Genomic DNA, 15,487 nt, shown 5'->3' on the forward strand with positions numbered 1-15,487 from the left:
TTCATTTGAAAAAGATTAAAGCAACTAAAGCTCCGGGACCAGATAATATTTATCCAAAAATTTTAGTTGAATGTGCAGAGGAATTAGTGGATGTTATTTTGAATATTTTCAATGGTTCTTATAACTCGGGGACGGTGCCAGAGGACTGGAAGCTGGCTAACATAACGCCCCTCTTCAAGAAGGGGTCTAAAGGTCTTGCTGGGAATTATAGACCTGTAAGTTTGACTTTGGTGATTTGTAAGACTTTCGAAACTTTGATCAATATTAAGATCATGATGTTCTTAGAGACTAATAGTCTGTTGACTAGTTTGCAGTATGGTTTCAGGAAAGGTAAATCCTGTACTACTAATTTATTGCATTTCTACGACAAGGTTACCTCAGCTTTAGATAACAAAAAATGTGTGGATGTTGTTTATATTGACTTTCAAAAAGCTTTTGACAAGGTACCGCATGTTGCTCTTCTCAGCAAGTTAGCTGACATTGGAATAGGAGGAAAAACTTTACTTTGGGTTAGAAATTGGCTTACTGGTAGGAAGCAAAGAGTAGTTGTGAGAGGAAATCATTCTAATTGGAGTGATGTTTTAAGTGGGGTTCCTCAGGGATCAGTTTTAGGGCCTCTTTTGTTTATTATATTTATGAATGACATCAATGAAAATATTTCTGGAAGCATGAATTGTTTTGCTGACGATGTAAAAGTTTTGGGGATTGTTGAAAATGAAGAACAAGTAAAACAGCTGCAAGAGGATTTAGATCATATTACTAAGTGGGCAGATAAATGGGGTATGGCAGTTAATGTAGGGAAATGTCAAGTGCTACACTTAGGTCATGGAAATAAGCGTGTGAGATATCATTTACAGGGTTCAGTCATAAATCAGGCTGAAAATGTTATGGATCTGGGTGTCTTTATAAATCAGGACTTCAAGTTTAGTCAACAGTGCAGTATTGCTAGTAACAAAGCCAACAAAATGCTTGGGTTCATCAAGAGATCTATTTCAAACAAATCTAAGAAAGTTCTTCTGCCTTTATATAGGAGTTTAGTAAGACCTCATTTGGAGTATGCTGTTCAGTTTTGGTCGCCTTATCTGAAGAAAGATATTTTCGTATTGGAAAGGGTTCAAAGAAGGGTAACTAAATTAGTAAGGGGACTCTCAGATTTAGATTATGATACCAGACTTAATAGGCTTAACATGTATAGCCTGGAGCAAAGGAGAGTCAGAGGGGACATGATTCAGTTATTTAAATTTATCAAAATGAAAGATGTAAATGGATTAAATTTTTGCGGGGAAAGCAGGACAAGGGGTCATTGTTTTAAGCTATTTAAATCTCAGGCTAACTTGGAAATCAGGAAAAACTACTACTTTAGCAGGGTCGTGGGCACTTGGAATAGCTTACCGGAAGAGGCGGTAATGAGCAAGGGAGTGGCTAGCTTTAAGAGGGCCATTGATCTTCATTGGGGACTAATTAATTGACTAGGACCAGCCTAGCTGGGCCCAGAGCCTGTTGCTGGTCGTCACATTTGTATTTGTATATTGTATTTGTATTTGTAACTATTTTTGGTAATTACAAAATTTTTTTTTTTTAATATAGCCTTTCATGGGGAAAACTCAATACAGCCATCCATTAGCTTGCATATCTTTACTTACTTTTTCTTTGTAAAGTTAATATGTAAAGCAGTACCTAACATAATACTAATGATGTAGTGTTTTGTACTACATTGCCTTTGGTGGTTAGTGAAAAGAAAAATAAAAACTACATCAGGTATTTGACTGGGAGTAAGATATAGCATTTGAGTTGCAGTGATGGCTATATTTTACAATGTAAACTTTGCAGTCTGTCCAGCTTAAACATTCAGAGCTGCTTTCCCAAAAGTTGTCACTTCTCTGAACTTAGTTTCTTTATTATTTCTAACTTGGAGACGATATTCACTCAAACAGTGTTTGCTTCAACATACAGATCAATTCTTGTCATCTTCATTGCACAATTAAATAAATGAAAAGCAGTTTGATTTGACTTAGCTCAATTTGACAATGCTGACTGCATTTAGCCCCCCACAAATATGACTAATGTCGCATTCTATACAAAAAGGTTAAAAAATTCTAATCTTATCATGTCAGTTGAAAATCCCCTGTCCTGGAAAAAAGCATTAGTTTGATTGTAATATAGTTCATTTTTATTGAGCTGTACAGCAATCAAAACATTTTTTCACTTTTCATGGTTAAGACTAGGGTTTCCAATCCTGCGCCGAATTCAGTCCCGCAGGATTTCCAAATCGTAAGGAGCCAATCTCCCGGGATCTTGTGAGATTGACTTTATTCTTCTAAAAATCAAATTTTTATGTCAAAAAGAAAACGCTGTGCTTTTTAGGAAGGACTGCTTTTATTACTTGTGAACTAATTGTCTTCTTGAAACCCGTGCAGCAATTGTGAAGCACTACAAAGTTACATCCTAATTAGCAATCATCGTTTGATAAGCAAAAGTGTGACGCTCGTATGGGATGGTAAAGGAATTTTGCTCTAAAAATAACATGCTTGATGAAAACACATGCTGTGGTACTGTGGCTCCACTCCAATTTTGGTTTTACTAAAATTTAATGATTGTGGACAGTTAGAAAAAGATCTGCATTAACTTCATCACTTTCTGAAATAGATAGGGGATCGGGATTTCGGGATTAGAAACCCAGTTAAGACAATTCCGTTTTCAGATCAGTTATGCTAGCATTTTAAAATGTCCCATGGAGCATATTTGTCATTATGCAGTAACTTACTTCCATAAGGGAGCAAATTGTATTGTCTTTTAACTATGCACAACTTGTAAATGTGATAGTTGTTTAATGAGACTTTATATTGGATTCTGAGAACCTGTGCCATAGTCTTGGGCAAAGTTTACTTGTCGTATAATTCCGGTGTCTCCGATATTACTTTTTATCTCATGAAAGAAATTTGACTGAGGCATTTGCAAAAAATAGAGTTAGTTATGGAAATGTGCAACTGATTATTTACTTCTTTTAAAGCTATTTTACTCCTTTGAAGTGTTTGAAGAATTAAATAAAAGTAAATCACTTAATAACCAAAAAATTATTGAAATAACCTAATTCAAATCTGTCATGTTATTAGATTTTCAGATTTTTTTTAAAAACTACAATGCTAATATTTGTTAAGAAATAGAATGATTTAATCTTCTATTTCATTTAGAAAGTTTTTAAAAGCTATTTTAAATGCTGTCACACCTGTCCCAATGATTTTGTCAAACTCGTCACAAATGTTTGTCACACCAAATTTTCCCTGAGAATAAATATTTGATCAAATTTGAACATTGTACTCCTATTCAGACCTGCAAACATTAGATCTTTGGAAAGTTTCATGTTTTCCATGGATGAATGCATTTGCTATGGTAACTTAAGCATCTTTTCTGTGATGGGTGTGACAGCAAGACCTTATAACTTTATTTACGCTAAAACTGCTGTTAAATATTTTGTAATGAAAAATTAAGTGTTCCAAAGGATTGACAAATGTCACAAATAGTAATATATACACACACATACAAAATTCTCCTGTTTTAAATTGTAATCCAGGGTGAATGAAAATACTGTGTTTTTCCTAAATGCGAGTTTGTTGTACAGTCGAGTCCCGACTTATGTGAGGGATGCATTCCAAGACCCCTCGCGTAAGTTGAAATTTCGCGTTGTAGAAAAGGGTATGTGTAAAATTTTTTATTAACATACATAATTATTTTAGACACTTGTAAACACCACCTCAAACTGTTAAAAACCATTTTTTAACTATACATTACTGTTTCTTACATAAAAAACTGAATTTTTATTTGTATTTAAAAAAAAACATTTTATTCCTCAGAAAATACTGCCACGATACACAAAATCAATGATCAATGGGAAAGAAACACATAAATTAAACCAGTACGGTACGTGCAGTATGTAGTAAGAAAAACAAATGCACTATAGTTGCGATGTACAATAGATCCAGTAATGATATTTGTAACTTAAAAAAGTGAAGATGATGATGATTTTTGCTGTGTGATCAAAACGTTGTTCCTATATATCGTTAAACACACAATACAGTTGCTTCACTTGTTCTTTTATAACGTTTCCATCTGTGGCAAATCTGTTCTTAAATTCCCAATACAAAAGCAGCTTCCATTTTCAAAATTTTTGCATTTTCCTTTGACCTTTTTTTTGACTTTTAACTGTATACATATGGAAGATTCACTCATGCCTAATTGTCGTGCTATTTTCGATGCATTTTAGAGTTGTTCAAGCACATAAAATCTTTAGCTTTTCTTTAATTGTGGGAGTATTTTTCTTTTTCTTTCTATCTTCACAAACTTTAGATGAAACAGCTATCATAGGTGTCATTATATTTCATGAACTTTCATATTTAGAATGAAAAAAATAAATGGAAAATGAAGAGTAGTTATTTGTGTAAGCGATGTTTAGAGTGGTACGGTGTAGGAACTTCCGCTGCCAGTGATGCTAAAGGGATGAAGGTCCATGCAACAAAAATACATTTTTTAGACCCCTACCCTGTCAAAGAGTCTTTGCTAGAGTCGTAAGATTTTTGAGAACAATCATATGTTGCAGTAAATAACTTACTCCTCATCAGGGGCGGACTGGCCAGGTCGGCTAGTCGGTGTTCCCCGACTGGGCCAACCGCCCAGTGGGCCACTTCAAGCATTTTTTTCATTGAACTTGATACATTTAAATTCACGCCTAACATTTTTTAAAGTGTCATTAAAAAAATAATTTAATAAAAACATGTAATTCGTTTAATCTATGTGAAAAAAGCGTATGGAAGTAGGGTTTTTTTTCCACCCTAAGCTGGGACCAAAGTAAATAGCTGAAGTTCACCACGTAACAAATGCTTTCCTTTTTATCAACTTTCTCTCTAGTTTTTAGAGCTCTGGGGGCCATGGCTCCCACTGGGATGTTGATACATGAGCATGAGCAGGGGCATATACAGGGGGGGGGGGGAAGGGACAGCTGTTGTCCCGGTTTCGATCCTGAAGGAAGCCCGAGATTTTTTAAATGAGGGTTGAACTATATGGTAGGGATGTATAAGGGGTAAACAAGATAGAGGGGGCCCGTAAAAGTCATGCCCCAAAATTTCTGTGCACGCCCCTGGTATTCACTGGTTGACAGATTCAACTAAATGCTGTCAGTTGGCAAGATATTTCATTGATCAATTGTAAATTATGGCTACACGAGTATTTTTATCTCCGAATCGCATATGGGAAAGCTAAAGCAAGTCAGGAGTACGATAAACTGAATCTGAAACAGAACAAAATTTCGACTTCGAGAGAGCTCCTGAACACAGGCGGATTTAGGACTGAGTTCCGGAGTGCTAGGGAGGGCAAGGTTTCTTTCTTTTCTTTTCTTCTTTTTTTCTTTTTTTTTTTTTTTTTTTGAGCTACATAAGTTGAGGAGTACTTTATCAAAAGGGAACAGGTCCCATTTTTAGAAAAATTCATTTTATGATATATTCTAAATCTTTCAGACGACCTTATCAAGTCACTTATTCTCAAGAAGTCCAAAAGTGGAAAATCCTATTTTATTTAAGGGTAAAGTGTGGCTTTTTGATCAAAAGGTAACAAATCAGTCCTCTGCACATTTTATTTTAAAAAAAATTGGACATATCCTGAAAGAATTTGTAGTACGCAGACTTTTAGATTCAAAGGAACACATGTCCAAAATCCTCAAATTTTAGTCCACTACTTTTAGGTTCATGTACTTCAATAAGAGAATATGATGATGTGAAATATTAGAGTTTTGTTGAAATTGGAATTTTCAACATTCAGGTTTTCGTTCAAAAGGGCACATATCCAAAATTAAGATGGCGATATCTCCTTTTTTTTTTTTTTTTTTTTACAAAAACATTTTTTACTCTGGCCCTTTGACCTTTGATTTTCTGTGCTTTTGTGCCCAATTCTGTATCCAGAGAAGTTAATAAAACTATTTTGCTCTTACCTTAATTCGTCTTTCTCACCTCCTGAACATTTTTGGAAAATGGATATGTTCCCTTTTGATAAATTAGTCCTCGGTTGTTATCAGGGCCAGATTTATACTTAACGGGGTACCTAAGGTATTTCAGATATGAGATCCCTTTGCAGTCTAAAAGTCACCAACGATACTAGCTTTAAGTCTACAATTGAAGACTTTGATGCAAGAATCAGTTCAGTCCAAACTTTTTTTTTTAAAAATTCATTTTTGCGTGTACCTGATAGCATAGAAGTTTTGATTGGTGCTACAACGGGAACCAACTGTAAGATCAGACCTATGCTTTTTAGTAAATAATGTGGGAAAGATATTAGCTTTTTACAGGCCACTGATGTTATTCATTGGTCTTACCAAAAATGAGTGAGTCTGGACTTAACTTAGTTCTTGATTCTTGCATCAAGGCCCTCAATTGTGTTTTTCAGATTTAAATATCAAAAAATTGCCAGACAAAGTCTTCAAGCCTTCGCCGTTCCCTTAAAGTCACTAAAAATAGCATAAAATTTCACATTTTGAAATTTTCTTGGGCGAGGTCCGTAACCCTTTCATAAGCACTAGAGCCAAAAATTGATTTCAGTTTCAGAAAAAATGTCCTGAGGGAACCAGTGTTCCCCAGATCAAAAAAAGGGCAGTGCGCTTTCAGATAAAAGGGTACTGTTTAGAGTAGTTTTGTAAAACACAAAAGGTGCTTTTCTTACTTTTTGGTTTTCTAGGTATATGCAATGTTTAAGTGTTTTCGATAGTAATTGTTTTTAAAATATCAGGGTGGCGACAGATCAGGGAAATCAGGGAGATCAGGGAACTTTATTAATCAGGGAAAAATCAGGGAAATATCAGGGAATTTTGAAAAAAATCAGGGAAAATTGATTTTATGAAGAAAAAAAATTTTTTTTTTGCTTTACAAAATTAAGTACTCTAATTCCCTATGCATTTTCCGCCAATTAGCTGTTCAAAAAAAAATAAAATAAATAAAATTAATGAGGTGCGATTATACACTGCCGCATATTTGTGCATCTTTTTTCCTCAACGTCAAAGTATTGAACCTTACTTATTAACCACAGGATGAACTTCCTAAGACTGCTTCTGTGTCTGTTAGGTTGTTTATTTTACCTAGTTTGAAATTTCCTTTTACGCTTTCAATGCTACGTAAAATAAACAACCATACAGGCAAAGAGGAAGCCTTCATTAATACCTTAGCTGCTTTGTCTTTATTCCATTGTCTCGAAGTAATTAGCGTACTGTGATCACGATTTCAAGAAGAAATCTTTGGTTTTTGAATTAATACTATAAAAACTTAAAAGTTATTACTTCGTGTTTTTAATTTAATTGCTAAAATTGAACTTTCAATTTAAAAAAAACTTTGGTTTTTGCCGTTATACTATTTGTTGTCACCGCAGATTATAAAGATTTTCTTTTCTTCAGATTTAAGTGATTCTTTAATTTTATAACCAAGTTGTATTCTTCTTTTATACATTTTGAAATTAACTAATTGCTTTTTTTTTCCCCTTGCATTTCAGAGTTATTTGATACAAAAGCAATCTAAGATTTTTTTTCGTTACGTACTGAAATCATTTGAAATAGAGTTACCTTGTGTACTTAAGTAAATATCTTTATTTTTTAATTGTTAAAATGCTGTATTCATTCATTAAAACCTATGTTCTTGATTAGAGAAAAGCTCTCTATGAATGGATGTCAAATGGTTTCATCTGTTTTGCATAAATATGCCAATTAGTTATATAAGAATAACTCCATTACTTCTGTTCTTTCACTATGACTTGCTATTCTTGCAACAATTATTATACTGTTTTAAAACTTAGTTCAAAATAACTTCAATTACTTTTTAGTTCTATCATAAATACACATATGTTTTTAAGAGTAATTTTAATAGTTTTTTAAAATTCTTATACTAAGTGGTTTCTCGAAGTAAAGTATTAATTTACTTTATTTTTAATTTTCTATATTCTTTCCATTGTAGAAAAATTTAATATGCTGTTTTGTAGGTTTTTTCCCAAAAATTGACTTGATATGTTTTTTTAACCATTTTATTTAAAAGTAGCATCTTTTTAAAATATATCTTTAGTTCAACAACTTTACACAACTTAAAACGTTTAAAATACTGCATTTTATACAAATATACAATGGATTTCAAGTAGAGCATAGAAAGAAAACCATTATCATTGGTAACGTAAATCAGGGAAATTTGGTGAACTTAATCAGGGAAAAGTCAGGGAACTTTTTTTCACAGTTCCTGTCGCCACCCTGAATATTGAAAAGCTTTTTGCTGTTTAGTTTTAAAGGTAATGCAAAAAATATTCAAATATATTCTAATCAGATTCTCGTGGATAAGTTATTGAAACGAAAGAGTGACGTTTCACAGACAGGGTTGTGTGAATCTTTACTTTTAGGAAAAAATTTGCTTTTGTGCAGTTTTGTCTAAACTTTTAAGGGGCAAGGAGGGATGATCAAGTTAAGGCTCAAAAGTTAGCTTAAAAGCGGAAGGGCACAGCGTCCTCCTAAAAAATCTGGGGGGAAACACTCGAGAAACCTGTCCCCTTTCCTTTTTAATGTTTTCAAACACATTGTAAGATTATGTTTTTAAAATTTCAATGTCGAAAAATTAAGAAGGAGACTTGCCGGATTCCCTATAGTATCTAAATGCAGTTTAAAATTGGGTAGAGCATACTTCAGTTTTTAAATGCTTCCAAATGAGATCACTGAGCCTCCTCTTCTCTCAAGCTTGACCAATGATAGATTTTTGTTTTTTAATAGTTCAAAATCGAAACGTTTTCGTAGAGAGCTCCCGATGCTTCCCTGTTCCATTAATTTTACTAAGGGTAACCTAAAAATGTATTTCTATAACTTCCCATTTCGGAGAATTTTTGGGAAGAGCCCTCGACATTCTATTGTAAACAAAGATAGCCAAAAATAGACTTCAATTTTGAAAAAAAAAAGTTAAGAAAACAAAATCGTGGGAGAACCCTTTCTTTTTTCTGTCTACAACGTTACCAAAAATTGTAAAATTAAGCTTTTTGACATCAACTTTAAAAATATCAATTGGAAGGGAACTAGAATCCCTTCTCCCGATTCTTTTCTCCTTATGCTTATACAGAGCAACCAATTTCGAAAAAGTTCCGGGGGAATTTACCTGATTCCTCCCTTTCCTCGTGTCCTTCCTATATTGTCAGTATAGAAGCCTAAAGATGTGCCTTTTCAGACTTATACTATTAGTATCCTTTAAAGGCACATAAAAAATGTGTCAGTGTTAGCTTTTTTTTACGTTTTACAATTTTCTCTTTTTAGAACTTCAAAACTCGGTTTAGAAACTTAAAGAAAAATTGGAACTATAGCGGTAGTTTAATGTCTTTGCTCTGTTCGGAAGAATCGAGATCCGGTACTGGTTAATTCAACTTTTTTAATTTATATAGGTGGGCCAAAATACTCTTTTGCAGACCGGGTCAAAGTCGGCCAGTCCGCCCCTGCTCCTCATAATAAAAATGAACCTGCTATTTATGAATGATTTCATTTTAGTTATCAAATACATACAGAACATTTTAATACCAAAAAATTGATTATATCACATTATGGGAAAATTTTGACAGCACCTAACTACTAGTATATAGCATCATGTTTCCAAAAATAATTCAGCGCTCATTGTTCGTAGAACATTCGTTGTGTATCTTTTGTAAAAATTTCAAACAACTCGCAACCTCATCTAGAATATTTTGCATCTCTTCCGCAAAACACGGATACGATAAATGATCCCATCTCCGCTGTCCTAAAGTTAAGAGCCATGTCCACTACTGCCGAAAATTGTAACACGGCAGGGGAGGGGAGGTCTCATAGACTGCTCCAAAAGAATGCAATAAAATTTAAACCAGATGAACTTGCCAAAAGATGCTTATAAGTAAGGAGGGCGTTTGAGGGGGTGATGGGATGAACTTTTGAGCGGTCTGTGAGACCGCACCTCCCTTGTTACGGTTTAAAGAGCGTCCTCTGCTAATAATGCAAAAGTCATGGGGTCAATCCTCCCATAGAATTCTGATCCAAATTTCTATGAATATATAGTCTTAACTGATTGGGGCAGGATTATGAACCACAGTTGTGTTGTTGCATTGAAATCAGAAAAAAAAGCCCCTGAAATCCACTGTGTTTTGCAAATGTCAGGGAAAAGGATGTGCGAGTAAACGTTCCTTAAATGCGACAAAAAGCAGAAAATCTTGCTTTTAAAATGAGCAAAAAAGACTCTGTAGCATCGGAGGATGGTTTAGTTGATGGAAAAAAGAGCTATTCCATTCTGTTAATTTAGTAGTTTATAATTCAAAACTGCATTCCGTTGAGTTATTGTAATTTTAATTTGCAGTTCCAAAAATTAACGCTTCTTAATTGAGAAAAAAATAATCATTTTGTGTGTCCTAGATTCTATTTAGTTATTGGTGTCAATCGATTATTGTTATCAAACTATATTTGTCCCAGAGTGATCACATTAAGCGGCGCTTACTGTATATTTTTTTCATTATTTGAAAAAAAAAGAAAGTTTTTTTAAGTTATTCCTGCGTAATCTGCATCAGTTCATTTTAAATAGTTCAATAATTATAAGGCTTAGAAAAGTCTACTAACTTTTGGATTACCCTGTATATATAAATATATATATATATATATATCTTAATATATAAAAATCTTCTGTGCGGATGTTTGTCACCATAAGGCTTTTAAACGGCTGGACCGATTTTGATCAAACATTTTGCGTGTAATTGAGTTGTGGCAAGCATGGTTTCGAAGCGCAATGGATCGAATCGGAAACATTTTTGTTAATTCATTAATTAATTTAAACATTGGATGGTTATATCTCCCAAATGATTAATATTTATTTTAACCTATTGTTGAGCGAGAACTCAAAATAAATATTTAACCCGTTGCCAAAGGACAATAAGAAAACCAGCTCTGCTTTTTGTAATGAAATTTCCTACTGTGATACATTAATTGAGAATAGATAAAGCGTAGAGAGAGAGTGAAGCCTTCATTTCTTGAAAGCAACGATTTTAGATCCCGTGATATATTTTAAAGTAAAATACTCGAAGGTTCATGCAAAACGTGTGTTCTGTCGTCGTAGTTGAAAAATGTGACCGGATCGGTGCTTTAGGTTTTCCTAAGTGAAAGATCAGAAAGTACCGTACATAGCAACATTTGTTTCTCGACTCAAATCCATCTGAGTTTTGGCACCAACGTCAAGAATACTTTAAGGATTATCTAACTAATCAGTACAATATTAAAGGTAAAGATGATGGAATTTAAAGATGAAACAAATTTTCTTTTCGTTCAGATAAATTACAACAGGGTAGTTCTGTACACAAATGATCAGTGCAATGGAAGTTTTTTTATCTTTGGTGGAAAGAACAAATTAGGCAATATGTAAAGTTTAAAAAGTTTTCGTTCAAAAGATCGGGCCGCTAATCGGTCGGAGTTGGCTTCGCTCACTGATCGGCTGAATTACAGTAACGTGGTGGCTTGGCGACTTTGGTTATGAACAATAGAGTTGCATGATCATTTGCTTACATTTTAAAGCTACTGTTAATGTAATTTATTGTAGTTTTGGTTTATTTGGGGAAATATTTCAAATTGCAAAGAATTGTTTTTTGTTTTCAAAGAGTTTTTAGTAATTTTAGTTGAAGAACGTTTATTTTACATCGGCAGGGGGATAAAGGATTTTTGCTTATTCAGAGAACTGCTTTTACCTTTATCATTTTTCTAAACGATATCCTTTTGATTGTTTTATTTTTTTCCATATGGGCGATGTTGCAGCGGGATTTTCCGTTTGATGTAGATGGGTAGTTAGATATTTATACTTAATATCTGAGGACGCTTTTTATCTTTTGAGTTTGGCTGAAGGAACAAACCATCAGTACGGGAGAAGAAATAGTTAATAAAACAACTGCTCAGTGGGCATTAGATAAATCAAGGTGTAATAAATATTCGCATTCTGACACCACAGCAACTTAAAACATTTCTTTTACCTATTTTTTTCAACAGAACAGTTCAAACACTTGATGGTTTATTGAATTCTTTTAACTTTTCAATTTACAAAGTTTGAACAGAACAACGTCTGTTGGGTCCTCTAGTATATATATATATATAATGTATATTAGTTTAAGATTTTTCAGAAACGTTGCTTGCATAAAAGTGTCTCCTTCTTTTTTTTTTCCTTTTAGCTCGAGCTACAAATCCTTTGGATTCAGTTCCTGATTCTGAAGCTGTGGCAGAATTTTGTTGTTTAATTGACAAAGAACATGATGGTCCTCAAAATGCCCTTAGACTATTATCACACAAAATTCAATCTCCCATTGAAAAAGAATCCTTAGCTGCACTATTTGTAAGTATAGCACTTTTAGCTGCAATAAAGTTAACCTTCTATGGCAGCATTTGCAATCCAGCGTTCCACAAAATGTTGCAGATTGTTTCACAAAAAATCGAACCTTGATTGTACTATTTATCTCTGAGAAAAAAACGAAATTTCTTAGGGGGATTTTTTTTTTTTTCAATGCCATGTACTGTTTTTATTAACTGTTAAGACATTTGTGCAGTTATTCATGCAAATTTAAGAAATTTTTCTTACAGATTGAAAATAATTCAATCTTAAAGGAACAAATAACTGATTCATAGAAATACCTCCCCCCCCCAATCCTTATTTTTTTACATTAGTATTGGTTCTAAAAAAATTATATTTAAGTTGTCATTGGATATTCAGATTCAATAGAACTTGAACATTCTCAAAAGGGTTTGTAAGAGTAAAACTTAGAGAATTATAACTCTATGGTTATGAAAACAGTTCAAAAATATTGTAATTCAATAGTTGTAGGTTTTTTTTTTGTTGAGAAAAATGGTGCAAGGATGTATGAAGTATGATTTTATGACATTGTGTGAGCCATTGTGTCTATAATCTTCTAAAATTTTACTAAAATAAAGGAATCCAGAAAACATTTTGTTTTTTCTTTTACAATATTGTCTTAATTTAACACGAGCAAAATTTAGTTTATGCTTTTAAATACATTGTGTAGATTTCAAAAACAAATGATATTAACATTTTGTGAATTTAAATCAAATTATTTCAAGTATTTTTTATTATAGGTTTACTTATAGTTAATTTTAGGACTGAGGCTTTTATTGTAGCAACAAAGCTAATCATAAATTTTAAGTTTGATGTGGGTAAATCATAAAAGTTCAACATACTATTAGCTGTTGAACAGAAAGTTATAAAGAGTATGTTTTATACCTTAATTAAAGCTCATTTAAGATTGTTTTGGAAAAAAAAATTACAGCTTTCTATTTTAAAATCTTTTCTAAATCATTCACACATTCATGACCCACATGGTAACTCGGTCCCTTAATATTGGCCTTTAAATTCTCAGAAAATAATTCAAAAATTGCATGCTTTCCAATGGGGTTGTTTCCTTTGGCTAAAAGTACTACTTTTAGTCACTGAAGTTGTTAGAATGAGCAAAAAAAAAAGACCCAGAAATACTTTAATTTTCCCAACAGTTATTTTTTAATTAATTTTTTAAATTGTCCGATTTTTTAAACAAAGCGCTGTTTTTATAAGGCCACAAAAGATGAACTTTGGCACGTATTCCACTGGTGAACTGAATGCTTATGCTTGCTGTCTACCGGGTTTCCAGATTATGATAATTCAGAATCGAGTGAAATATTGCGTTTTACGCTTGCTATCAACTGGATTGTTGCCAGTTCATTAGAATAAAGAAGTGAATTAAATGTTGCGCTAATGGCAACAGTGAATGGTGATAACTTACGTTATTTAAAAGGAAAGCCGAAAGGCTAAGTTCCTTAAGTCAGTCAACAATATGACATGCTTATACCAGCAGAGATGATACCAGTTGTATCTAAATAATTGAATCAAAATGTCATATTTCATATGAGGCGGTGCGGATACAAAGGACAAATTCAACATTGTTTTTTTTTCCCCCACTATTAGAATCTAGACATAGAGAATGTAGGTATGGTTTTTTTTTTTTCATGTTGAGTTTGTCCTTTGTTCTCCTTCAAAATACTTAGAGTAACACCTTTTGTTGAGTTCAATCCTACCAAAAAACTTTCTAATGCGTTTTTCTCAAAACCTCCTTTTGTTCCGTTTGCCTTTTGTATTCGCAATGCCTCATAATTAATGTATAAAATTATGTTTTTAATACTATTAAAAATTGTCCGGATGCAGTACTACACCAAAATTATCAAGTAAAAACCTTAAAAACATTTGTTGTCAGTTTTTCAGTATCTGAGTCGGTTTTATAATAATTTAGTTTTTTTTTTTTTAAAGTCTAAGATACTTTGTTTATTTCAATGAATTCTTTTTCTCATTTAAGGTTCTTGAGCAGTGTGTTCAAAGATGTGGAAGTAGATTTAGATCTGAACTTGGAAAATTTAGATTCCTTAATGAATTGATCAAAGTTGTGTCACCTAAAGTGAGTGATCTGACAGATTGTCTATGCTAAAAATATTTTGATATGATATACAGTCGAACTTGCATCTCTTAAATTTTACAGTACAGAAGAAAACTTCAATATACTGAGGATTCGAGATGCAGAGGCTTTCATAAAAGTTGTAAAAATAAACAATTGGAACAAAGTCAAAGAGTTAACAGATTCTTTTGCAGTGATACTGTTCAACATTTTACAGTCACATATTGTGATTATATGATTTATTAATGTCAATGATTATATAGATAGTAATTTAATGCATATCTTTAAAGGCTACAATTCTTTCAATAATTGTTGTTCATAAATAATCATATTTTCACTTTTTGCTTAGTCAAAACAATTAAAACATTAAAAAGGACAGAACCCATGAGAACACAACGAAATAACTGGTTTTAATGCATGGGCGGATTTATGGGGGGTCAGAGGGGGGCAATGCCCCCCCCAGTTTTGGGAGGACTTTATGTAGTAACAACACATCTTCCAAAAATTAAAAAAAAAATCATTATTTTTTCGTTTTTGAATAGTTCAGAAGCGCATGGGTGGATTTATAGGGGGGGGGGGGCAAAGGGGACAATGCTTTCCAGTTTTGGGAAGAGTTTATATAGTAACAACTTATCTTCCAAAATCTTACGAAAAAAAAATCATGATTTCTTCCTTTTTTGAATAGGAAATTAAAGTTTATTTTTTCTTTTAAACTCAAAAGAGCCGTTTCTTACAAAGATTGAACACTACTGTACAAGTGTATAATCTACTACTTAATTTCAGAGGCTGGAAAGTGCAAATTATTGATAGGTTCTAAAATCCCTGAAAAGAATTGGCGCAGTATAGCCTACAAGGGCTCTTGAATGAAAAACCCAATCTAACCAACCAAACCTTGCAAATAATTAGACAAGTCTTTGAAACTCCTAAGCAAAGTGTGCTTCAATTTTATTTCTTATCAAGTGTATAAATTAAGAATTGTTCAAATGGGTAGTATGTTACTCTCTTGATACCTATTCTC

General features: G+C 33.0%; 1 protein-coding gene across 1 annotated transcript in view; it reads left to right on the top strand.

The window, feature by feature from the left end:
• The window catches only part of LOC129225826 (ADP-ribosylation factor-binding protein GGA1-like), an 80,305-nt gene that overhangs the window by 4,641 nt on the left and 60,177 nt on the right, over positions 1 to 15,487 (top strand). The window contains exons 2-3 of the mRNA XM_054860340.1: positions 12,211 to 12,371; positions 14,374 to 14,472. Coding sequence (XP_054716315.1) covers positions 12,211 to 12,371; positions 14,374 to 14,472 — 260 coding nt within the window. The remainder of the gene's footprint in view (positions 1 to 12,210; positions 12,372 to 14,373; positions 14,473 to 15,487) is intronic.

The sequence above is a fragment of the Uloborus diversus genome, chromosome 7 (assembly GCF_026930045.1).
Source record: "Uloborus diversus isolate 005 chromosome 7, Udiv.v.3.1, whole genome shotgun sequence".
In the NCBI taxonomy this organism is placed as follows: domain Eukaryota; kingdom Metazoa; phylum Arthropoda; class Arachnida; order Araneae; family Uloboridae; genus Uloborus; species Uloborus diversus.